The sequence below is a fragment of the Fusarium pseudograminearum genome, chromosome 4 (assembly GCF_000303195.2).
Source record: "Fusarium pseudograminearum CS3096 chromosome 4, whole genome shotgun sequence".
Lineage (NCBI taxonomy): Eukaryota > Fungi > Ascomycota > Sordariomycetes > Hypocreales > Nectriaceae > Fusarium > Fusarium pseudograminearum.
The window spans coordinates 2,201,526-2,225,757 of NC_031954.1; the positions used below are offsets into that span (position 1 = coordinate 2,201,526).

The 24,232-nt window shown below is 49.7% G+C and overlaps 10 protein-coding genes across 10 annotated transcripts, besides 1 other annotated feature; 4 read left to right on the forward strand and 6 right to left on the reverse strand.

Annotated features, from left to right (window-relative positions):
- Positions 1–1,486: 1,486 nt before the first annotated feature.
- Positions 1,487–3,454, forward strand: FPSE_02762 (uncharacterized protein; the record flags this gene model as incomplete). Its single annotated transcript, XM_009255881.1, has 1 exon — positions 1,487–3,454. One exon carries the CDS (start codon positions 1,487–1,489, stop codon positions 3,452–3,454), a length of 1,968 nt encoding a protein of 655 aa, XP_009254156.1.
- A 993-nt stretch (positions 3,455–4,447) lies between these two features.
- FPSE_02761 (uncharacterized protein) lies at positions 4,448–5,860 on the forward strand (the record flags this gene model as incomplete). Its single annotated transcript, XM_009255880.1, has 1 exon — positions 4,448–5,860. The coding sequence occupies one exon, from the start codon at positions 4,448–4,450 to the stop codon at positions 5,858–5,860; it is 1,413 nt and encodes a 470-aa protein (XP_009254155.1).
- Positions 5,861–6,622: 762 nt separating this feature from the next.
- On the reverse strand, positions 6,623–7,405 carry FPSE_02760 (uncharacterized protein; the record flags this gene model as incomplete). The annotated part of the gene is made up of 1 exon (XM_009255879.1): positions 6,623–7,405. The coding sequence occupies one exon, from the start codon at positions 7,403–7,405 to the stop codon at positions 6,623–6,625; it is 783 nt and encodes a 260-aa protein (XP_009254154.1).
- A 3,226-nt stretch (positions 7,406–10,631) lies between these two features.
- On the forward strand, positions 10,632–12,299 carry FPSE_02759 (uncharacterized protein; the record flags this gene model as incomplete). The annotated part of the gene is made up of 1 exon (XM_009255878.1): positions 10,632–12,299. One exon carries the CDS (start codon positions 10,632–10,634, stop codon positions 12,297–12,299), a length of 1,668 nt encoding a protein of 555 aa, XP_009254153.1.
- A 411-nt stretch (positions 12,300–12,710) lies between these two features.
- On the reverse strand, positions 12,711–14,735 carry FPSE_02758 (uncharacterized protein; the record flags this gene model as incomplete). Its single annotated transcript, XM_009255877.1, has 2 exons — positions 12,711–14,514; positions 14,569–14,735. The coding sequence occupies 2 exons, from the start codon at positions 14,733–14,735 to the stop codon at positions 12,711–12,713; spliced, it is 1,971 nt and encodes a 656-aa protein (XP_009254152.1).
- A 579-nt stretch (positions 14,736–15,314) lies between these two features.
- Positions 15,315–15,944, forward strand: FPSE_02757 (uncharacterized protein; the record flags this gene model as incomplete). The annotated part of the gene is made up of 1 exon (XM_009255876.1): positions 15,315–15,944. One exon carries the CDS (start codon positions 15,315–15,317, stop codon positions 15,942–15,944), a length of 630 nt encoding a protein of 209 aa, XP_009254151.1.
- Positions 15,945–16,190: 246 nt separating this feature from the next.
- FPSE_02756 (uncharacterized protein) lies at positions 16,191–17,921 on the reverse strand (the record flags this gene model as incomplete). Its single annotated transcript, XM_009255875.1, has 2 exons — positions 16,191–17,677; positions 17,732–17,921. 2 exons carry the CDS (start codon positions 17,919–17,921, stop codon positions 16,191–16,193), a joined length of 1,677 nt encoding a protein of 558 aa, XP_009254150.1.
- A 1,143-nt stretch (positions 17,922–19,064) lies between these two features.
- On the reverse strand, positions 19,065–19,835 carry FPSE_02755 (uncharacterized protein; the record flags this gene model as incomplete). The annotated part of the gene is made up of 2 exons (XM_009255874.1): positions 19,065–19,639; positions 19,703–19,835. 2 exons carry the CDS (start codon positions 19,833–19,835, stop codon positions 19,065–19,067), a joined length of 708 nt encoding a protein of 235 aa, XP_009254149.1.
- Positions 19,836–19,973: 138 nt separating this feature from the next.
- FPSE_02754 (uncharacterized protein) lies at positions 19,974–20,431 on the reverse strand (the record flags this gene model as incomplete). The annotated part of the gene is made up of 2 exons (XM_009255873.1): positions 19,974–20,267; positions 20,321–20,431. The coding sequence occupies 2 exons, from the start codon at positions 20,429–20,431 to the stop codon at positions 19,974–19,976; spliced, it is 405 nt and encodes a 134-aa protein (XP_009254148.1).
- A 1,669-nt stretch (positions 20,432–22,100) lies between these two features.
- FPSE_02753 (uncharacterized protein) lies at positions 22,101–22,340 on the reverse strand (the record flags this gene model as incomplete). Its single annotated transcript, XM_009255872.1, has 2 exons — positions 22,101–22,153; positions 22,202–22,340. 2 exons carry the CDS (start codon positions 22,338–22,340, stop codon positions 22,101–22,103), a joined length of 192 nt encoding a protein of 63 aa, XP_009254147.1.
- A 1,731-nt stretch (positions 22,341–24,071) lies between these two features.
- Positions 24,072–24,097: a microsatellite.
- Between the last annotated feature and the right edge of the window lie 135 nt (positions 24,098–24,232).

Sequence of the window (24,232 nt, forward strand, 5' to 3'; positions counted from 1 at the left end):
CGATAATATTGACTTGATAGATTCGCCTTTTTAGGCAAGTAGCTACCTACATCTATGAAGGCTGTGTAACTTGAGTACATTGTAAGACGAGATGAAAAAGATGGGTCTCCAACTCTCCATGCATGTTACGAGTTGGCCACCCACGAGGAAGACCTGTAGTTGTCCGATGCTTTTGAGTTTATTGGTATCACGATTTGAGTTGTGGTACAGAGTACAAAGCACGAGTATAACCCGTATTTTCAGGAACAAGGACTAGGTACCTGGGTAAGTTGCTTGCTAATCTCATGTGGTCTCCTACAGCATTGAATTTTCTATGAATCATTATTAATTGCAAATTGAATGCCTTTTACTATTATTTTCCTTCTTTCGTAAGGTATTAGCTGGTTAATTCTCAATCAATGCAGGGGTGGGTGGAAAGTGACGTGGATTCAGCTGCAGTGAATCAAGTTCCCCCGCTCAAAACTGGATGGAGATCCAATCTAATGGTCGTTTCACCCTACGCATCCTAGTCCTAGCCCCAGTAAAAAGTCCCCTGCTTGCGGATTGCTGTGAACCAGAACTTGACGAGCCACATTCAGATATGTTGCTCGCCTCCTTCCCCCCTCCAAACGGTCGATGGTTCACTTTGAAGCAGCCAAAGAGCCTGCACAAGCCACGACCAAGCCTCCATCTGCCATTCCCGAGGCATGTATAAGCTTGCTTGCTTTTGCATGATCCCAAGAGAACGCCCGAATCCCAACGGCCTGGTCCAAACTTTAGACTGACCTCTTATGGCAGTTTCTCGATGAAACCCTACCTTGGGATATACTTTAGATGCTAGTTAGACTAAAAGCCAAGTAAAAGTGAACAGCCCGGGCAAGGCAGGAAACATTTAATGGGAGGTGGAAGAATACCAAGACCCAAGACCCAAACCTGCCTAACACCAAGAGATGGATCGACTCGAGGCCTCCTTCCCTTGGTTAATTCTGTTTCGCCTTCCATCTCCCGTCACCTTTTTGTTCCTTCCTTGTTTACCTTGGCCATTCCTTACTCAACAACATTTTCTTCTATTTCCATCATCTACCTACTACGTATTCTTTCTTCTCTCATAGGTTCCCCTTCACTTCTCTCCCATTTCTCACACACACATTGATTGCATCCCACTTAGATGGGAACTCGTCCCACTTGATTCAATATCAATCTAAAAGTCACTACAAACTACTCCATTCAATCATTCATTCTCTGCTGGTTTCACCTGTCTCTCGTCTCTCCCTTCCCCACTTGATTTCTACCTGGATGCTCCCTCGAGGGGTGCGTTTCCCGTGATCCCCTTCGATCCATATTATCTAAAGGATTCCAGGGCCCGGCATTTCATGCGTTTTAGTTACCCAGCCTTTTGCATTACTTTGCTGTCGCGTCCCCCGGTTGCACTTGTTTTAACTTGCTTCAAGTTACGGCATCATCCCTCCCCGTCGTCCCAGGTTGACACGACAGATTTCGTCTCATCATGGCTACCATGTTGAACACAAACTCTCTGCAACCGCCTAAAACGGGCTCCTCTCGCTGGTCTAAAGCTCTTCCGGATGTCCCTGGCCCGGACGACCCAAGCTTTTATGACGATTATTACGAAGAGGCTTCCCCTCGTCTGCCACCAGCAAAAGAACTTCCTCCGCCACCACCGCGCTCGACTAGCATAGGCAACGCAAACGCAAACTCATTGCCACCATCACTGCCGCCGTTGCACCTGCTTTCAGTCAATTTCCCTCCATCTGGTCCGCCCAAAATGGCGATCCCACGTCGACCCATAGGCAAACTATCGGCGAATCCACCACCACCACCCCAAAAGGAGTCCCAGCTGCCATCTCCGTCGCAAGCACCTCCCTCACCTTCCGACTCACTGTCGAGCATCTTATCAGCCTACTCGCACTCTTCGGGCGAATCACTGGTTAGATCACCATACGAAGCTAACAGCAGTGCTTTCCAAAGTGAGGCAAACACATCCCCGAACCACCAAGTTCCACCTGCCAACACCAAGACTGGCACGTTGGAAAGCGCCCCCACCCGGCAACACCAGTTTCAGCAACATCAACATCAACAATATGATGCACCCAAGTTGCCTGCCAAGGATCTCCGAACACCACCCTTTCCTTCCAAAGGCACCAAGTATCATCTTCCCGCAACTCCTGCTCCAATTCGGAAACCAGTCCCAGAGCAGAAGTCACCTGAACTGAACTCTCCATCGTCTCAGTCTCAGTCCCAGCAGCAGCCTCAACTTTGGCGTCGTCGATCTTCAAAGGCAGACCGAAGTATTGAGCTTCCCGACCTGACGCTTGCGTCCAGCCACGGATCGACCGCCGCGACACAACCAACAGTCGCACAGCCACCACCCGCTCAACAGCCTCCCTCAATCTCCACAGCCCCGAGTTGGCAGCCCGGGAGCACCAACGCAGCAGCTCCTGCTGGCCAGGACGTTAGACAGGCGCCAGCTGCTGAGCAGGTGCTTGAGAGCCCGACGATGGGTGGCAACAGCTCCAAACTCAATCGTCTCAAAGACAAGCTCCAGTTTCACCGAAGAGGGAAATCGTCGAGCGATACGACCAAGTCTCCTAATCAGCGACCTGGGGTACACCGCCCTCCAACTCCTGAATATCAGAAGGAAGATATCAAGACACCCATTGTGGATTCGATTGTTTCACCTCTATCACCCGCTTCATCACCGGAGCCTGTTGCGCAGGTGTCGCCAGAGCTTCCCGACGATATCCCCCAAATATCTCCCCAGCGCCAAAACCAGGAGCCATCCAGAAATACAGGCAGCATTACACGAAAAGCTATTACAGCTCCCAAGTTTTCAAGTCCTGAGCAGGACAAGCCTTTCTCCGAATCATTAAATTTGAAAAATGAATCCCCGCTAGTAGGATCACTACCTTCTTCACTCACTGATTCGAAGGGCAGTGGAGGATCCTCCAGCAGTGACACTGCGGTCCACCAGGCTCAACCTCCTGCAGAAGTACCTTCTAGGTTCCCACCACGAGATTCATCCGCTCGATCGAACGCTCTGCCCCGACAATTATCAGCTGAACACGACTCACGACTGGTACCATCCGACTCTCAAGGGCCTCTCTACAGAGGCAGAGACGGTACCCTGTACCCGGAAATGAAGGTCATGCAAGAGTACGACCCGCAAGTCGCATATTTCCCTAGACAGTACGAAACTCCTATTGCAGAGGGCACTATCTTCGAAGCACCACCTCTCAAAAAGTCACACTTTTCTTGCTATCATGGACATAAGACGATGAACCGCCGAACCAACAGACATTATCCATTAACATGCCAAACTTGCGACATATCAGATGTTGAAGATCGATGGACTTGCACTTTCTGCCATTTACGAATATGCGAACCCTGCGTCAAAAAGCTTCACAGCAGTAGCAACGACCTCCGCCGTATGGTTAATAGCCTGCAGGTTACGGCATAATTCTACGTATACCAACACTACCACCATCCAGTTTGTTTTTATAAGACTCACCTGTCAACCACCACCCACCACCTTTTACGGCCATGTTATTCGCACACATCGTTATTGTGCTTTTCTTTTGTTGCACATAGAGTTTGCCACGGGGTTGCTTTGTTTGATACATTGCATGCATTATATGAGAGGGCTACCCGTGGAAGGAGTTGCCGAGGGAGGATATAGATGCCGCACGATGTTATTTGTTGCGGATCGGTTGATACCACGCTTGCTATCAGAAGCACACCGGTCAAAAAGGATGCGGAAAGAGGAAATGAGGAGGACATGTTGTCCAAATGTTGTTGGTCTGATCTCACGATATCAAGAGAGAAATAGGCCCATGTTTGCTGCTGTGATATGGCAATCTGAAGGATACGAATAATACCGTGAAACTCTAGATGAGATCGCGCTAGGTACTGATGAATGCCGAGAAGAACCCTTGATCCAAAAACCAACACCAATCTGCATTAAGTGAAACTATCGACGTTTGGACTGGGACGTGATCCAGTGCAATCGATGGAGGTATGAAGGGAGCATCTGAGAGCGAGTTGTACCAGACTTCATGAGACTTGACTTTTGCAGACCTCTTACCTAATGTCGAACTCAATTGATCCGTCGTGGTTCTTAGTCAAACAATTGCATACCTCAGATGGTTCCCTGACTTGGATTAAACATCCGTCTCAGAGCTCCCTTTGCGAGTTTGCGTCTCAGCTCAGCTAGTCAGGTTCCAAGCCCGCGTTACAGGATCGAAGATCCGCCACTGCAGGCCCAGCTCCACTCGTACCTTACTTACCGTACTTAGCCCTGGCCGTGCTCCGGCTAACGGAACCCACCTGCCAGCGTAGCTCACCAGTACGTACCCGTAGCCCAAGCGACCCTTACCTCCTTCATCACAGTAAACATTCACTAAAACATCCCATTCCCATTCCATCTCGAGACAGATTGCGAAGGGAGATCAAGATGTCCACATTGCAACGCTCAAAATCACTTCGTAAACCTGCCCCTTCCTCTTCTACCACTACAACAACAACAAGGTCTGCAGCTGCTGCTGCAAAATCCACAGATGCAGACAACTCACCGAGTCGTCTCCCTATAAAGCCTTTGGCCAGGAGCGCAACAACCCCAAACACTACGACTAGGACGTTGAGGAATGGTGCACCAGGCCTTTCAAGGACATCTTCTATCAAACAGCCTACTAAATCAGCAACATCGGAACCTGTGAAGAGAGATACTAGATATCCTCCTTCAACGACAACTACGAGAACACGACCAGCGGTGAGACCGACCTCGGCAGATGGCTCGGCTCAAGCTACCAGGAAAGCTCCAGCCCCTTCACATACGCGTGCTAAGAGCACCGCGACCGGATTGAAGAATGCACCTGCACTGAGACCGTCTTCATCGACCTCGTCGGCTAGTAGTACCACAACTACAAGTACTACCACCACCACCGCTACTAAGCCGACTCGCACTCTACGCTCTTCGACAACGCCCAAGGTAGAAAAGTCCTCTGGCGCTGCACCTCGCCTTCGACCAGCCTTCTCGACCCTCCAGCAGCACTATTCGCCTGCCAAGTCTTCAGCACCGAAACCCTTGACCTCAACGTTCCTCGCGCCACCCTCGCCGTCGAAGCTTCCTGCCAATGTCGCCGCATCTGCCGAGACAAGCAAGCTACAAACCGAACTTTTGCAGCTGCATCTCCTGCATCGGGATGCACCCGCTGTCGATGCTGCATGGAGAGCCAGTGCTGAACGCAAGCTTGGAGAACACTTCTCGAATATTGCTGCTGAGAGCAAACAAGTTGATGACCAGGAGAAGGCGGAGGCCGAGAAGGAGAATGTCATAGCGCTTCGCAAATGGGCTGTTGGGGGTGGTCTGGAAGAGCGTATCCAGGTATTGGACTCGGTCATGAGTGGTCTCTGGGCACTGGAGGAACCCGGTGGTCGCTACGCCAGGGCCGTGAGACGTTTTGAGCGGTGGGTCGAACGGATGTGCGAGATTGAAGAGGCACGGCGTGAGGGTGGCGCGTTGCTGCAGGAGAGCGAGGTGCTTTTCATTGGTGAACTCGATTCTGCGTGGAAGGATGAATGTGCCGGTTTGGTCCGACGATTGGATACCCTGAAGCGACAACTCGGTGAACTGGGAGAGTTTCCAACAGAAGATGAAGAGGAGGATGATACCAAGGAACGATCAAGTCTGCAATGTATGGTGGAAGGGTCTCGAGAACTCGTACATGGCATGTTGACGGAATTGGATGTCATGGAGGATATAGAACGCGACGCGCTTGCACGTGAAGATGACTGGATCGAGAGGATGAACCGAGATGAGGACGCTGATGATACCCTAAGAGCTGGAGCAGTTTGGAGAGTTGTATAAGACGGCGTGGTATGTTAAGCATGTTTCGCGTGTACTTCCTGAATATCAGATAAACCAACGTGGCATATAGCATAGACATGAGCGGCATCACAGCAGGCGATTTATTTTCTTCATGTAACGAATAGATTGGCGTTTCCCTCTTTCTCATCGACTCGTGATAGAGCCGTGATATGAGTCCATTGGTTGTTCTACAGAAGCCATGACAAGTAGAACATGCTCCTATCTACCTATCGTTTGTTGTTCGCATAAATCAACCGGATATCAATTGAAAACAGACATTTCGCATTCAAATGTCAAGTCTTGGGCTCTAAATTCTAGCTCGCAAGAAAGCAGCTGAATTTCTTTTTTGTGTTTTGTCTCTTTTTTTGTGTTGTAGTTTGTGTTATAGTTTGCTTAGAAGCTCCCCAATCTCGAAACGAACGCCCTCTAGATGTTTTCCACGCAAAAGTCAAGTGTCGTCATGAAGAAATAGCAAAATCATAAATAGTAGGAAACGAGCAGAACCCGGATACCAGCAGCATATTCGTCGATGCCTGTAATTGGTTTTTGGAGGAGTCAGGCAAGGCCACTAAATTTTCCAGTTTCGTAGGACCAGGGAATAATGGAAGGAATAGCTTCTCGTCTAGCTACCCCGCGATTTTCGTATGATGCCAGACCCCACCTGGTTGCAAGAGTATTTGACGTGGTTTTGCATGGTATATCAGGCTACGGCGCAAAAACTGGGTAGAGATGCTTGGTATTATAGCTAGCTTGGGAACGGTATCATAGGAAAGCCCTTCGAGGGAAGCTGACGCCCTCGACGGCGGGCTCGTCAACAAACCAGCTGCAGCGCTCGCCAGTGCCCTCGTTGACAAGGGTACAGGGCAGACCACCTTCGATATCGAAGATTTGCTTCATGATGTCCTTCTTGCCGCCTCCAGTGGCGACAAATGCAACGCGGACGGCGTGGTTAACCACGGGGAGGGTGAGAGTGATGCGCTTGGGGGGAGGCTTGGGGGAATCCTCGATAGGAGCGACCCAGGCGTTGACCTCGCGGAGCAGCTCGTGGCCAGGGAAGAGAGAGCAGGTATGTCCGTCGGGTCCGCATCCGAGGAGGAGGAGGTCGAAGATGGGCAGACGAACAGAATCGCGGCTGGCGAAGCTAGCAACAAGGGTCTGCTCGTACTGGTCGGCAAGTTCCTGGGTGTCGTTCAGGTACTCAGTGTTGATGGGGTGAACGGTAGGCTTCTGATCCTCGGGGAGCTTGTCCAAAAGCTCCTTCTTCAGAAGAGCATAGTTGGAGTCTTCGTGGTCGAGAGGTACGGCACGCTCGTCAGCAAAAAAGATTTCCCAGCGTGCGAAATCGACGACATCGTTGGGACCGGAAGAGGGGGCCAAGAGGGCCTGGGCGAGTGTCTTGGGCAGCGAACCACCAGAGACACCAACCTTGAAAGCACCGTGTCGAGCAATACCGGCAGCCTGACTCTGAATAACGTACGAGCGCAATGCCGGGGCAAGAGCGTTCGTGTCGCGGAAAGCGAAGAGGTTGGGTTGTGTTTTACCCATTGTGACGTTGTGATATGAGCTTTTGAAGCTTGTAGTGAGTTATGAGGGAGGTAGAGAAAAAAAAATGGCAAGACGAGAAAAAAGGCAGATGTTAGAAAGGCTGATGAGTGTTTTTTCCTGGAGCTATAAAAGATCCTTGACAAATGTGGGAAAAGTGACAAGTACAAGCCAAGGGTATGGAATTGGCAATGAAAACAGAGAGATTGTAAAGACGTGGTTTCGCCGTTCGTGGAATAATTTGATAAGTCGTGTAGACTGGAAGCTCAGAGGAGGCGGGGTTCCATGGAAACCCGCTCGACGGGTTTTCTGGTTTCTGGCAAGTAGTAGTTGGGTACCTGCTTCGTCATAACAGTGGATTAAATTCGGTAATCGTCGTTCTAGGTAGGCTTTGAAGATGGGGAAGGACATACCCACGCCCGAGTAGGACCAGCAACTGTGGGCGGAAGGTACGGGGCGGGGATCTGGAAGGGACAGACGGAATGGAATGGACCACGATAGCTTCTTGTGTACCTCGCGATGACAACAAAATCTTAGTACCTTCAGGTAGGCAGGTACCTGCTGCCAAAGTATCAGGCGCAAATGGGAATGGTCCAAGTACGGCAACAGCCTAAATATGTCTCAATTACCTACCGTTGACTGCACAGAAAAGAAACTCCGGGCGGTGACGTGCTAGATAGCACAGTAGTTTGCTATTTTGACTTTCTGACTCTGGCCTCTCTGAGTTGTGTTTGGTTGGTTTCTCTGATCATGTTTCAAGATAATGCAATGCAAGCCAGGACCTGAACCACTGCACCTGTTTAACCGTGTGCTAATGATAAAAGCTTATCGGAGTGCCGTTTCTTCCAGGTCAGTTACCGGTTGACAGGTTGGGGGTTGGAGGTTGGCCTAGGTTAGTAGGCAATCATACAGTGCAGTATGTAGCACGTGGCAATTCTTCAAGCATACCAGGTACCTAAAGACGCTTTGGTGAGAGAACAAACATTGGGATGCTGGCGCCTTATGCGATCTTGGAGCATACCTACCATAATAGGTAGATTATCAGATTGGGTTACAGCGGACTGCAACTGAGCATTACCTGCCCGATCCTAGTCAAAGATGCACAGAGGCCAGTCCAGTGTAACATCATCATCGTCGCATGGTGGTGACACAGCACATCTACAGTACAGTCATCAAAAGTTAAAACACCCGACGCTACTACTGTGAACCTGTGGCTCTTTTGACATGCATAACTGATGGGCATGTTCGATTCGTTGTATCGGAATGCTCAAAGGCAAAAGGTCTGTTAGTGCTGCTACATATCTGTATGAACTGGATACCTAGCAATGCTACCGAGTAATTTGCTTATAACCTGGCAAGAACAAAACCACCAACACGTGATAGTGGAATTGAAGCCTCAATCTTCATTGAGGAGATTGACAGGGAAAAAAAAACATGACAAGAACTATCGACCGACGACAAGCATGAGCCTGTCTTGTTCGGCTTGGCAAAAAGCTAGAGACGGGCGACGGTTATGACGTAGTTGTAGTATCGAGAGGTAGTACCGTTAATTTAGTTTACGTATAGTAGACGTTTAAGCGCGCCGCTAGTGGTTTCGCTGAAGCTTGTCAAGCTCAATCCTGTCATGGATACTAAGCAGTATAGGACTAAAAAATCTAGACTTTTGCTGTAGACGTTGGAGAAAGATAGAAACTCTGAAATTATCGTTGGAGCTCAATATGCTGTACTCCTACACATCAGCTGTGCCTCGAACCAGCAGTTCAATCCTTGGTATGTCAGTCAATGGATGCATGTTCCCTCTTTACTTTCTGCCCCTCACCATCAACTACGACCCCTCCATTAGTAGATACCCTGAAATTTTTGACCCCTCCCGTCCTTCATCGGGCAGATCATACGTACCCTCCAACGTTCTTGATGGTTCTCGTTCGTCCAAAGACCCATTCGCCTAGCATGTCTGTCTTGTCACCTGATGAAAGATTACGGCATAAGCCGCTCGTTACCATTTGACACTTTGGAGAGGGGTAAACGCACTTTTACATGTTGCAAGAGACGGTGAGCAAAGCCACAGCCTCTGCCAAGTTGGTATTTAAGTTGTGATGAGTTTTATCAACTGATATCAAGATTGATGAGAGTGATGCTGAAACTGAAACTCCTCTGTAAGTGCAGCAGGTCTCTTAACGTTGAGTTTGCTTGAGAAAGTCAGAGATTGCTTCTACTATTACCGTTGGCTTTCTTAATGAATACCGTGATAGGTTGCTTCCCCTAGACCATCACTAATAAATATGTAGTTACTTGCCGGCCCGGCCACACGATGCCGTGCCGAAATACTACTGTGATTCAGGCTACAAAGTCCATAATACCTTGGTACATTAGTAGCTAGTAGGCGATGAGATGACAATGAATCAATGATAGAAAAGAGCACCTAGAATAGCTGGCAAACATGTTAACTCGGCCTCTGCGTTTTATGTGCAAATTCGGCAGATATATTTAGCACGTCGAATTATGGCTTGAATGAAGTTTTAGTTTCCACCTGTGGGACGTCGTATTTCCTTTTTTTTCTCTCTTTTTTTCCCTGTCTTTGCAAATCGTACTGTAAAAAGGATGGACCCTGACGATCAGATCAACAATTCAGGCTTCATTTGACCACACACACGCTTGGCTTTGGCATCCGGTACCCGGAACCTTCTCTCCGCATCCTTTCACCACCAGCCAACAGCAACGGCCAAACACAATATTTGTTTGATGATTGTCCTCGCCAAGCCTGTTTTTATTACCATTCCTTCTCACCCTAGAACCAATTGCATCCCCAAATGCCCTGTTTTTTTCTTCGGCAATAATATCAAGATTTCAGGGTCTCGACGGCAATGCCTGGCTGCCAGGGAATAAACCCCTTCGTTGCACAGCAGGTCTAACACCAATATCAAGCCTCTTTCTTGTCTTGTCTTGGAAGGATACCCGTGCCCCCGAATTCTTGTCCTATTCTTCCATCTTTTTGGACTGTCGTCATTTCCAGGCCTCTCTATCTCTCTGCCACATTTCTTCTTCTACCTATCTAATAGAAAACTGCCTTCAAATTGCCGATTTCTGCCGGCCCCGAATTGTGATTTAAAGGGTCCGCAGCCGGGTCTTGGCCTAAATTCATTAGTCCAACTTTTCCTTTCACTCCTCTACTCATCATCTTTCCTCAACCTCTTATTGTGCAATTCGCAAGCAACCCCGGTTTCTCAATATGGACCCGACAGCTCTGAACGAGAAGCTTTTGGATAGGCGATCCCAGCTCACCGAGGGGCTTTCTAGCCTACCTTACGACTTGATACTCTATCTCGACAGGGCAACCGTCCACTCAGATCTAGGATATCCAGACCTCGCAGCTGGTGATGCATATCGCGCACTCACCCTTGCAGATGAGGTCCTCAACGAAGGGTTCGAGTACCATGAGCAGGCTTTCGAGTCTCTGCAGATGCATACCGCAGTCCCACTTCCAGACGTTCTAGCCCACGGCAACTTGCCGCAGGACGACATCCAGGCCACTGAAGCAGGCTCCGAGATAGAGGACGAAGCGCTTAAACGTTTAGCCATTTTGGCACAAGTTCGTGCATATCAGATTCTTTCGCTCGGCCTTTTGCTTTGCGGTTCACTACAGAGTGCTGCCAGCTTTTGCCAGCGGGGTCTCCGACTATCACCGTCGAATCAGGAACTGCTCGACACAAAGAACAACATTGTCACTGTCGCCCGACGAAGACTCCGCCGTGATGACATTGACATTGATTATCCCAATCTCCCCGATCAAGGCCTCGTCCGCCGTGAGGTCTACCCCTGGAACGACCATGAGCCTGATCGCTTTGCCCCGGAATCACTGGCCGAACTCAATGAGCACCTGAGCGACATGGCCCCCAAGTGTGCAGTTGAGGTCGCTACTCTGCCTGTACTATTAGAAGGAGCCAGTAGCACCGACGATTACGAAATCATTCCGACATGCAAACAGCTCGGCGTTTTTGCCAAGGAAGACATAGCTCCCGGTGAGGCTGTACTAAAGGAGTACTCACTCCTTACTGCCAACAATCGGCTGAAGGACTCTGTCTGTGACGCTTGCAGTTCTGACCTGCCTCCTTTAGGTAGTGAGAACGAGCCTGTTAGCTGTCCTGAATGCTACGATACCGTCTTCTGCACACAATACTGTTTTGACCAGGCCATGGAGCGATACCACCCCGCCGTTTGCGAAAAGGACGTCGATGCGATCGCCAAAGACCCCGATGCATTCGAAGCGGACCACACACTATACCTTTTGCTCCTTTCCAGGGTCCTGGCGATCGCAGCTCACGAGGAGGTTAACCCCCTAGATGTCCGAGAGGTCAAGTACATCTGGGGTGACTTTGTCCCGACTCGAACTAACGACATCAACGTCTCACCAAATGCTGGCCCGCCACCCGAATGGACTCTTCCCTTTTCTTTCAAATATAACATCGAGACGCCTCTGCACGTTCTCGAGAAGATGGATATCGATATCTACGAAAATCTCGACGAGTACGATCTCTGGGTGATGAATACACTATATGCCAAATTCCGCGGTACCGCTTCTGCTCGCAAAAATCCCAGAGACGGTCGGCCCGATGTCGCCGCTGTGCACCCGTACTGGTGTCTCGCGAACCACGACTGCGATCCCAACGTCACCTGGGAATGGGGCGGTCGCATGGTCCTCGAAGCCAGAAAGGAGCGCGTGGTTGGTGGCCGTCCAGGGGGTATCAAGAAGGGCGAAGAAATTCTCAACCACTACTGCGACGTCAACCTACCCGTTCAACAACGAAGGGAGTGGGCAAAGGGCAGCTTGGGAGGGTGGTGTATGTGCAAGCGATGTCGCGACGAGGCAGCTGCTGCAGGAGAAGAGAAACAGGCTTGAGTGCTTTATGATGATGATGACAATTGGCATTAAACAAGCAAGGAGCTGGTGGTGTTCCCCCTCTTAGGGTTGGGTTTAGATAAAATGGGTGAATTTTCCCCGTAACGATTCGACATATTCATGTTGATCATGTAACAAGGACAGGGACGAAAGGGGCAATTTGATGGTATATACCGAAGCCATGTACAAGCGAGGCTTCAGCACACGAGACAATGTATGTTTGTATTGAACAAAGACTTTAAAGTCACATCATCGTTGGAAAACTCTCTGATCATGAACCATATTTTACTTTTGTCACGCGGACACACATCTTGTGATGACTGACCGAAACGCAGTTGGCTTTTTGAATTTGCAGCATTCGACTATTAGACTATAGCAATAACTTGATTCTATTCGTATATCATCATCATCTTACCTCGGTTGGTCAGGTAGCGGTCGAGGACCCACGATTTGTCTTCGTCCCGCCCCAATACCTATTGATCCCTTGTTTTGGCTATCACCGCCAGTGAAACCGGCCCATTGTCCAACATCCCAGCGACCACCAATTCCGCCACCAATACCCTCTACGCCGTCGTTGGAACGCACTGCGGCAGCGGTTTCTTTTTGTGACTCTTCCCACTCTCGCTGCCGTTGTCGTTCCATTTCCATTTCGCGCTCCAGGAGCGACTTTGACGCCCATCCACCAGCTTTGGTCTTGTTTTGACTCTCGGCACGGCGTAGGTCCTCAGCGTCTTGTTCAGCTGTGGCGCCGAGCTCGCGAGAGTATGTGGTCTGGGCCGCTGGCTGCGAGGGAGCTGGTTTTCTGGGCAAGAAGCGATCGGTGCGAGTTGAAGGGGCAGGCGAAGGGGCAGGCTTGGATGCGTATGCCGCAGGATCAGGAAGAGGGCGGCTGCTAGGTTTGGGTGATTTTGCCTGCGGCAGCGCAGTCGGGTCAGGAAGAGGACGAGGAGACCTGGATGGCAACATAGGAGGTGTGCTTGCTTGCATTGGCTCTCGGTTGAAAGGAGAGCGGGTGCGCAGGACCTCTCGTTCATCCTTGGACCACGAATCAGAGCGGCTTGGGGGGCTGGAGATCAGCTTGGGCTTGGGCTTAGGAGTAGGCTTAACCTCAACGCTTCCCTGACGAGGACCTCGCTCTTGACGCTCTCGCTCATACTCGGCCTCGCGCTGTCGAGCGAGCTCTAACTCCTGCTCCAGTTGCTTCACCCGGTTCTTGTAGTCATCTTCCGAAGCGCCATCCTGCTGCGAGGCTCCTTGCTCAGTGCGATACTGACTCAAGAACTGTCCTGTCAGTTTGGAGTCGTTGCGAGACTTCAAGGACTTGCGCTCTGCCTCCAGTCGAGCTTCGGCCTCTTCCTCCTCCTTGCGCCTCTGTTCTTCTGTCAACTGCCATTGCCTTTCTTCCTCCTCCCATCGCCGTTTCTCCTCTTCAGCTGCTTCTCGCTCTTTCTGTCGCAATTGCTCTGTCTCCTCCTCCCATCTATGTTCTTCTTCCAGCCTGGCACGCTCCTCTTCCCCAAATCGTCGTTTTTCATCTTCCTCGGCTTCGAGACGGGCACGTTCTTCCTCCTCCTTTCGACGGCGCTCCTTGTCGGCAAGATTCGGCACGCGGGGACTAGCATTTGTGATTTGCCTTCTTCCGCCAAACGATATGCCCAGGTTACCTTGACTGGCTCCCCCTAGATAGCCGTATTGGGCAATGTTCCAAGCAGGTGACGTAGTGCCTTCGTGCTCCTTCTTGCTCCAGCTGCTAACGGCGCTAGGAGATTCAGGTCGGTTCCTAGGGCTCTTGGTAGGGCTCCATCTACCAGAGCCGGAGTCACCTGTTCGATGAGGCATCATGGCAGAGCGTCCAAAGGCGGGCGACTTATTGCTAGTGACAGATGCGCCTCGGTCGCGAGTTCCAGTGGGGGTTCGGGAGCCCGTTCCTTGTGGTGTCACAGTATCTGGTCGGTTCTTGGGCCCAATCGATACAGGAAAGTTTTGAGGATATGCAGAATGGGCCGCTCTGCTGAATGCGCCGATGCACTGTAAGACTTGCGCCGGATCTTTCTGCTCGAACAAATCGACGGTTAGGAATGTATCGTGTTGCTGAAGGTTCAACGGCGGAGATTGGCATGCGCGTAGAAAGAGTGAGATGTTTTCCATTTGCACAAAAGGCATGGCGGATTTCTTGAATCGGAGTCCTGGAGGCGGTAGGGCGCGGTTGGCGAGCCTGAGAGTTGTATAAGTCCCGCATTCATGATGGTCAAGACCGGGGTTGACTTACTTGCACAGAGCGACTCCGTCTTTGAGGCCCTCTAACAGATCTGGCGAAGGGAGGGTCTCCCCTAGCATGTCCTCAATCCATGAGCGTGCTTCGTTCGCTGCTGCAGGTGTGTATTTCTCTAGGCGCATTTTGCGCAAGTCTTTATCAAGTGACGACACGGACGCCATGATGACGACGAATTCGCGGTTAGATTATTGAGCGGTGGGAGTTCAATCACTTCGAGAGAGACGGAATAAGTAGGATTATATTTCGGCTGGTAAGAGTTGGCACTGAATGGTGGTGAATTTGTATGCACCGCGTAGTCCGGTCGCTGTCGCAATGGTTGCACAGCTTCAAGATTGGGTGATGAGGGGTATCAAGTCGCAGTAAAAGAAATGGAACTGTCTCCAACAATTTTGCGGAAGATCAGCTTTCAGGTGCAAGATGCGGACAAGAAGAATAGGAAAAAGGAAAGAAAGGGCAGGATTATAACCGGGGATCCGAGGCGAGAGGTATTCAAGGAATTAGTACCTTGGATCGAAGCCAGTAGGCAAGATTGGGCGGCGGCATGCACCCAACGCCGATACAACCCACCAAGAAATGACGTGGACCGGATATAGGGTGGCTGGGATGACGGTTACGGTGGCTGGAGTATCATGGCGTGGCTGAGAATTTGTCATGGATTCAAGACTTCACTATGTCCTTTGCGCCCCTCCATATTCTTTGGTCACATTCACTGAGACTCAAGACGAAAACGTACAGGTGCGATGTCTTCGAAACAGATTGGTCCTGTTACCAGGGCCTGGTACAAGTGGAAAGCTCTCCGCCTACCATGGCGGAAACGTTTCCTCATGGGTTCGTTGACGACCTTCCTCTCCAGCCCCCATGACTATCTCACTTACACACCACCAGGTTTTGATCTCCAAGGGAACACATACTGGGAGTTTCGACTTGTGCGCGGCGCCGAGAGTCGTGAGCGCTGGCGGCGAATTGTTCAATATCCAGGATCGACACATCTTTCTTTTGTAAAGGTTAGCCCGATGTGGCATCAATGGTTACGACACACACGAGAGGAACCTCCGACAATTGAAGAACAGCAGGACGACGTCGTCCGCCAGGCGAGAATGAAGACACTTGCTGCTCAGGCAGATGCTCGATGGGAGGCCAAACCGCGGGTTATGGAAGCACCACAGGCTGCTCCGGCACCTTTGCTGCAACCAGCCAATGCCAGCCCCTTGGGACAGGATGGCAAAACTGTCCAGGCCGATGCGGGCGCGAAAAATATCAAAGATGAGGTCGAAAAGAAGGATGACCCTTGGGCAAAGGCCAAGGCGAGTGCACCAGGCGAGACATGGCAGCCTTCTGCTTGGACTCCTCCGGCAACCAAGAGGCGTTGAAGCAGGCATTAATCGCGTGGTTGATCCCTGCAAGTTGCTTTGCAGCGTTATAGACACCGCATTAATTGTAACTATACTGTACAAGAGCGATAACTGAGAACAGACACGAAGCAAGCTCGTGGAGATAATTATGGGGTATCATCATTCATTACGACATTATGTCTATATACACGGGTAGTCTATAAATTTGTACAATACCAAAAAAAAATCAAAAAAATCCGCAAGAGCCTCCAAGTATTACCGTTCTCATGACGCCTCTTCCTGGTCAAGCTTCAAAGCTTCAAGTAGGATCCGAATTCTTTCGCCAGAATTGATAAGAATGTCTTCCGCAAGGACATCAGTCTCGTCGCCCTTCATTTTCCCCGTGCGCCGCTTCTTTGCCTTTGTTTCCCGAGCCTTGATGCCCTTCTCGACAGCTTCTGCAAAATCTTCTGAATACTCCATCAAGTCGCAGGCCCATAACAGCTGTATGGCGTCTTCTACAACCAGAGATAGTTTTGCGTTATCATCCAGCGCCACAGTGTTGGCTGGGTGGCCGACATAACAGTGCTCTAACATAGGTAGGGTCAATGCCCCTTTTGACTCACCCTCCTTGTCAACTTTGGAAGGGAGTTTGTAGGATGACGGTAGTAACAAGTCAAACAACTCCTTGGTAATGGTGATGCGTGCTTCGGAGACGAGGATGTTTGGTCGTTGGCAAGCAAAAAGAGAAAACATGGGAAGGGGTAACCGTTTCAGGGCCGCACAATACTCTTCGTATAAGCGATTGAGGTCGGCTGATTTCTGTAGTGACCATGTTACTGCCGAAAGTAAACTGAAAAGGCGAAGACGTATGTTGACCGACTCGACGAAACCTGGCGCATGCACTCCAGCAGTCCCCAGCTTTCGTGAATCCTTGGGTTTCTGAGGGGTTGGTGGTTCAGAAACACCCGAAGACATGGACTCATCGTCGCAATAGTCGCCAAATTTACCGTTCTCCAAGTCAAGCACTTGCTCCCGCTTTCGTTTCTTAGACTCCTTGCGTGGGCCTTTGGGCTCTTTGTCGAATACCTCCCGATATGCCGATGACGATATCTCGCTTCCGTCTGCAAACAAGGCTTTGATAAATCCTCTGGCTCCGTTTTGACGCCCATTCTGTTGGTTCATGTACGTAACAATGATGGAATCTTCGCGTGACGTCCGTGGCATTCCACTCTCTGGGCCGTTTGCTTGCTGTTCTTCCTTATCGCGTCGCTCGCGTTCGTTCCAGTCGGCCTCCAAGACTTCCAACATGAATTCTAGCCAAGCTCTCCAGTATCGCCATCTTGCTGGATACAATGTGCTGCAGTTAAACGCCCAACCAATGGTTGACCAAAAGTCTTGCCCGCGATTCCACACACTGCTGTCGTTTGCAAGCTTGCCTTTGAGTCGTTCGTCGTCGTCGTTCGAGTCTGCATCAGACATGTCGCTGTCGCGACCCCAGCGCGGCGCGGAACTGAATTGAAAGGCTGTTCTGAAGTCGGCGTTGATGGGACCGACAAGGTTGAGGATGTTACGTAAATAATCCAAGGCATATGAGGAGACATCAAGCTGGTTCTTCTTCTCTGCGCGCGTAGTAAGAAGAGGGTGGACGGTAAGTGTGTTTAGGAGGGCGAGGTGGGTTGGAGGAGGTATAGGAACGGGCTTCTTTGTGGATTTGCGTCTCGATGCGCCTGATGCGGCAATGCTGTTGAGGAGATTAATCGCGGAGGTATCTATTGGGAAGTTAGAAATTACTCAGTCGCAGAAATGGTACGCACGTAACATACATAGTTGTTCTTCAAGGAGAATCTGGCAATGCAACTTCAAGTCGCGGGGCAATTGTCGCCCATCGCGATAGGGACAAGGGTTATCTTGCACGGGGCTGCTGGCAGCTGTAGACTTGTCGAGAGTGACATCATGCGCGGTTACAAAAGAAGCCGGTGACGACAGGCTGGAAGAGGATGAGGCCGTTGCCATTGCAGGTGCGGAGTACAAGACATTCGTGAGTGATAAGATGTTAGCTGAGTGAGGGTCAAGACGGGTTGGCGTCAGAAAAGGAATCTAGGTATCGAACCTTTGTTCCTACCCCGGCAATTTACGCGGTCCAGATCGCGAAGCGCGCGTAGCCGCGTCCACTATCAAATTGACATCCAACACGGGAGGGGCGGTACCTGAGCTATGACAGCCACCCACTAAAAGGCCTAAACTCAAATCCTTTGTCGCTTTGTCGCACTGGGCTGAATCAGTGACGCCATCGCTTGTATCTAATAAACACACTGTGAAAAAATGTACCCCACCATTTTAAATGAGTTTATATTGTCCGAGACATAAACAACACCGACCATCCATCAAAAGCAAAAAGTGAACCCAATTGATCCTATCGAGAGTCACAATAAGGAAAAAGAAAGCTGATAAGACTGGGATTCGAACCCAGGCCCCTTTCGAGACTGCGAATCGTCCTAGTTCGAATCGAACCTGAACACAGCGCCTTAGACCGCTCGGCCATCTTACCTTCGTTGCTTGTTGATCTTGACTCGTCAAGCCAAATCTATGTTCGAGACAGACTTGGACGGACGAACATACTTGCTAACTTCCACACCAGAAACAATAGAAGCACAGGGTGCAATGGTCAAGTTTTCACTCATAACATCTGTTCTACTAAACGCTTTCTGTAGCAGTTCAAACACTCTTTCATATCTTAAATTGCTGTTGCTAAATATCATTATTCCCAAAGACAAACCAGGGGCTTACATCCTCAACATCAGACATCTATATCTGGCGTTAACTTGTCGCTCTTCTCTCCTGCGCCTTGATCCAATTCATGCTCAGTCTCAAACTTACGATCCAAACTCTTAGCTTTGACACCTATAAGCGACACGACAAGTGCAACGCAAGCCACGAGCGTCAATACCATCCAAACTGTTCTCAGGCCTTGATATAGCCATCGATAATAGTATCTCTCATAAGCTGCATGCTAGCAGCAGATTTCTTGACGATCTGGACCAGCGCGGATGCATCTTTAGCCCATTCATCGGCTTTGAGGACAAATTCGGTGCTTTTCTCAATCTGCTTGCGGAACTCCTTCTGGAAAGTAACACCACCAACAGCAACACCAATCCCCTAACCGAGAGAGCGACAGAAAGCGTACATACTGGCAGCAAATGGAAGATCGGAATTAGAAGCAGAGGCCTGAGCAGCAAAGGCCTGGGCTGAGTAGAGAATGCCCAGACCGAGTCCCCCTGTAAGGTAAATGAGCACCCATTTGTAGGTTTCTGTGTCTTTCTCAAGAAGCATCATCAGGCCCATTCCAAGGGGCACCAGAGTCCATCCGGCCCAGATAAAGGGCCTGTATGTACCGGTCTTGGCAATCAGGAGCCCGACCACGACAGCAGCCAGCGCTACCGTACCAGTGAAGGGCAAGACAGCGACACCTGCAGTAATGGGTGACGAGCCTCGGATTTCGTGGTATAGGGGAACATAGTAAACAAGACACCACACGATGATACCATGGATAATGGTGGCAAAGTAGGCAGAGAGGGCCGTGAGGGAGGTGAAGAGACTAGGCCGTATAAGAGGATCGCATCGAGAGTATCTTCGGCAGAACTTGATATGGACACCGAAAGCGATGAGACCCAGAATACCGAAGACGAGAGGAACAACAGTTCTAGGACTACTCCAGTCATACATGATACCAACTATAAATATCAGTCAGCAACAAGGGACACGAAGATTGATCAATGGACAAATATTTAACTTACCCCAGCTGAGAGGGATCAAGAAGCTCGTCAAAGACGCAACAAAGATGATTGTTCCAATCCAGTCAAACTCCTTGATTTTGGTGTTGACCGATGCATCCTCCTTTCGCTTGATGCGCATAGTGATAGAGATCATGATGTAAGCGACACCACAGAACGGCAAGTTGATCCAAAACAGCAAAGGCCAAGACACTTCTACAAGAGCACCGCCGATCAAGGGACCAAGGATACTACCGATAGCCCAGTTGAGAGAGATGAGGCCGAACCATTCCCCTCACTCTCTAAGACTCACCAGATCCGTGGCGATGACATATGTCAGGGCGAGAATGCCACCAGAGCCTAGGCCTTGAAGTGTTCGACCTCCGAGCAACACAGAGATGTTCTTTGCAAGAGCGGCCATTATGCTGCCACCCGCGAAGATGGTCACCGAGGCGAGGAGAGCGGGTCTTCGACCAAAGATATGGGATAGAGATGCAATAGGGGGTTGGACGGCGGTCGAGGCGAGGAGGAAACTGGTACCGCACCAGAAGGCCCCAATTGCTGAAACCCCGATGTCTTCTGCTATGGTCTTTGATTTGTGTTAGTATAGACTAATGCCATCAATCGAGAAGTTGAACCTACTGGCAACGCAACGCAGATGATGGTAGAGTCAAGAGCAATGATGAATGTGACCAGACACAACGTGCCAAAAGCGCCATAAAAGCGCCATCCTCGAGTTGTAGTTGAAGACATGTCCTCGGTTCCCTTAATTTATATAGAGGAAGCTCCTAGAGAAGAGGGAGGGTCCGGGGAGTCACTCTCATTTATTGAAACGAGTGGGTTTGTTGTACCAGGGGCACCTGAAAGAGTAACGGCTGATGTGAGATTTTTCTTTTCTGGTAAAAGCGTTTTTGGTTGAGGACGACTTGTTGTGTTGTCATCGACGACAAACTGAGGTGAAGAGTGGCCGAATTCTGGGGTGATCATGATGAATGGTAGACTGGGTTGATTCCTCAAGGTTCTTTCTCGATATTTTAAATATGCAATAGCAGGACAATCCCATCTCTTATCTTATGAGTGAGTAAACCATGTAGGAAATACATCATCTTGAATACTGTTCCAGAACCGAGCATTGGATATCCAACGCTGGCTCCCTCGGGCTCACCATGCCCATCAGCCAGCCGCAGTAACTCATAGCTCGTAACTAGACCTGCAAGGACAATAAACATTCGTGTTCTGTTTCAGTAAGAAACTCTAGCTTTGTCCTTTTGCTTCGTGGGAGCGGGCCACAAGTTACTCTCTTCGGAAAGCCTCATTCCTTTTTCCTTAATCGAGGAGGATTCGATAGTTTCGGACATCTCCACTTCACATTAGCCGTTCGTTATCAGACAGACTAACACTAGTGATTTAATAACTGCTTGGGTGGCATTGTTTGCGTTCCCAGGGTTATTGTCCATTGAGCCTCATTAGCCATCCCATCTTCGAGTAGCAGCCACTTTTCTGCCTTATCGATGACGCTGTCACGCAGCTAGGCGAAGCTATTGATGACAACAATGTACAGATTGCGAACGAAGGACATACTAGATCAGATATTTATAGTTGGTTGGGTTGGACTTTCTTCATTATATCATCAGATAGGCCGGGTTAGAATTTCAAATTTATTTGCATAGGAATCAACCACCAACATCTTCCATTGTAGTAGATAATTGTCGGTGTATGGATGTTTTGGTTGATGGGAAGGACGAGATTTTGTGTCGGGTTTGTTTCCTACCTGGGTTGGTTCGGACCCGAGATATCACTAGCCAGATATGCAGCCAACACATCAGCCCTACACCTGCAACGCTCTAACTAACTGGATATAGGCATATCAATCTAAGCTAGCTGCGATTCTAGCGTTACCTTCAGCTCTGTCAGCCCAGCCTCTCGGCGTGGCCGTTGTTGGTCCTTAGTGTATTGCGTCTCGATTACAGCCTGAAAGGATGAATGTATAACAAGCGCTAGAAGCTGTTTTAGATAAGTGGCGTTCTATGTTTCACAGATGTCTCCTCCACCGTCGTACGGTTGGTAACTAGCCAGGTCCACATATGGTCTCGGGTTCTTGGTCTATGATCAAGCAAGCTCGGGTTGATTCATAGTTGGGTGACAAAGCATCGTTATCGACTTCCCAGAAGACTGCCTGCAACCCCTTGACTTGAAGACTCTGAATGTCCATAAGGTAACAGAGGTCTTAAAACTGTCCTCTTACTAGCATCTTTCCGATGTTACAGTGGCCATAATGCCGTTGGTGGAATGTGCCCGTTTATAACTGTAGCTCACTTATACGCGAAAGGAGCCTGCGCTTTTCTTTCAACCATTGCCACAATATCCAATTTTCTGTTCTCGGGGAGAGATGCTCAAAACAATGCAGTATCGTCCCAGTCAATTAATTGGCACCGAGCACGATATAGTTGTAGGAGCCGAATAGAACAAGGTAAACTGTGGTTGTTAATGCGACGTACCTTTGGCTTCTGTACAGATATGCACTCTCAGTTTCATGCAGCTCGCGCTTAAGAACCGCGCGCATATTATGGATGTAACCACAAAGACCAACACCACTCTGTGTGTTCGAAGAGAACCCTATTGGGCAGATAAGAGTTGTCGTAAAATCAGGCTGTGACGCCATCTTGCCCCTTCTCTCAATGAGGCTCAAATGGGCTGGCGAGTGAAATACAGAGCCGTGACACCACGTTGCACATCACGAATGTTGCTGACAGACGAATCATGGATGTATTAACCTTCGCGTGACCTCAGAAAGATCCTCTTCCTGCCCCCAGGGACCAATAAGTTGTCGATGGCGGGCCGTGCCGCTCCAACAATCGTGTGACAAGCAGAGTACTTGCTGGAGACTTGTGTATGCAGAGATGACACTTTTCAACATGCAGACGCCGTTGTTCCTGTGATTGGGTGATAAACACATTGAACATCACGAGGGTGTTGGTTGGGTAACAAAAGATGGCGATGCCTCCCCCTTTGGCTTCACCGATCCAAGATTCGCAAGAATATGGCTTCCTGAAGACACCATCCTCCCACGAGAAAGAGGCTGAGCCTTTCGATGTGCAAAACCAACAAATGCTGATATTCACCGCTCTTTGTAATGCTAAAGACTACCTCGTCTTCAGATGTTGATTGCTTGCTGAAGCTGAGTATGAAAAGGCATCCACAGGAAGGCCTCAGCGGGGCTGAAGTCGTGATGGATGGGTGGGTGGGTGGATAATAGACATATAGATGGCAGTCAATCTTACCAACAACTGTTGTTGCCTCCAAACCCTCGACTCAAATTCATGACGCTGCCCAAGCGTTCAATCGTCCAAGAAAGGCTGTGTATAGGAGATAGTACAGAATTGAATAACCGGACCAAGGCTTGTTCATTCAGGGCCCGTTTAAGGGTGCCCCTGTCAGGGGAGTTCCAGGTGCTCTGCCATGGCGGATTGGCACTCGGTGTTGGTTGACACAATAGCTTCAACAGAATGCCGGGGTGCCACCAATATGCCGTCTTTAGTGATGCCCGTTGTGGCAATGCGAAGACCAGGCTAGAAAGCTACCCTTTGAAAACTGCATGAGGGTAGCATCTGAAGATCTGTCCCACGTGAAGCAACAGCGTGAAATACAATCCCGTATTTTGCTGTATTACCTCTGTGAAGACACAGTCAGATTCCCGACTGCTAACCGAATCGGAGATCATGAGACAGCTACTGGGAGATAAGAGGCAACGGTGATTCTTCGTGCTGAGTATCGAGGAACGCACATGTACCCGAGCATATTTGCATGGTACTATAGTTGGTCTCGAATGCCTCCAAGTAGCATATCGTAAGAAAGAGCCAATTTGAATGTGCACATATCTTTTGCTCCAACATGAATTTGGGGTAGAGATTGGAGAGTAGCAGTCATCCATGCTGTATCCCTATCCACAGTAAACTTACTGAGGGATAAATTAGTTTCCTTTATGGGTCCGAGCCATTTCGTTTCAGCTTTACTGTTCCTTCTGTCGCCAGAGCTGGCCTTCCTTAGAGAAACCTTTATCCTGAAAGTACAGAGTACTAAGGTAGGAACTACCCAATGGCCTGACCATCTCATGCCTGCTGCTTCCCGTCTGAACACGAAATGGGGGATGACAGGTTGAATCTCTCCTACCATTCATTATTGGTTGGGTTACTTTGACCCCCACTCAGCGGGACGAGAAGCTCAGCGGGCATCGTTAGTTGCACCAATATCGGGCAGTCACGACAGACGGGAGCCGCGACCCGATTTTCGACCCCTATTTGGTAGGTAGGTAGGTATCGAAGAATGACCAGCATCAAGGACAGATAAACTTCTGTCTCGATACTAGAACTGTGCGCGACTTAAACTCACTAGAGTCGTCGTCGTCGTCGTCGTCGTCGTTGAGGAATATCGGACAGCAACTGGATCTTTGCTATCGACGCTAAACACCACAAGCATCGTCTGAACGAATCGCCCCGGCACGCTTTCGTCCACTTGAACCGTTACGAGCGATCGTTTTGCAGTATTCTTTCTGCT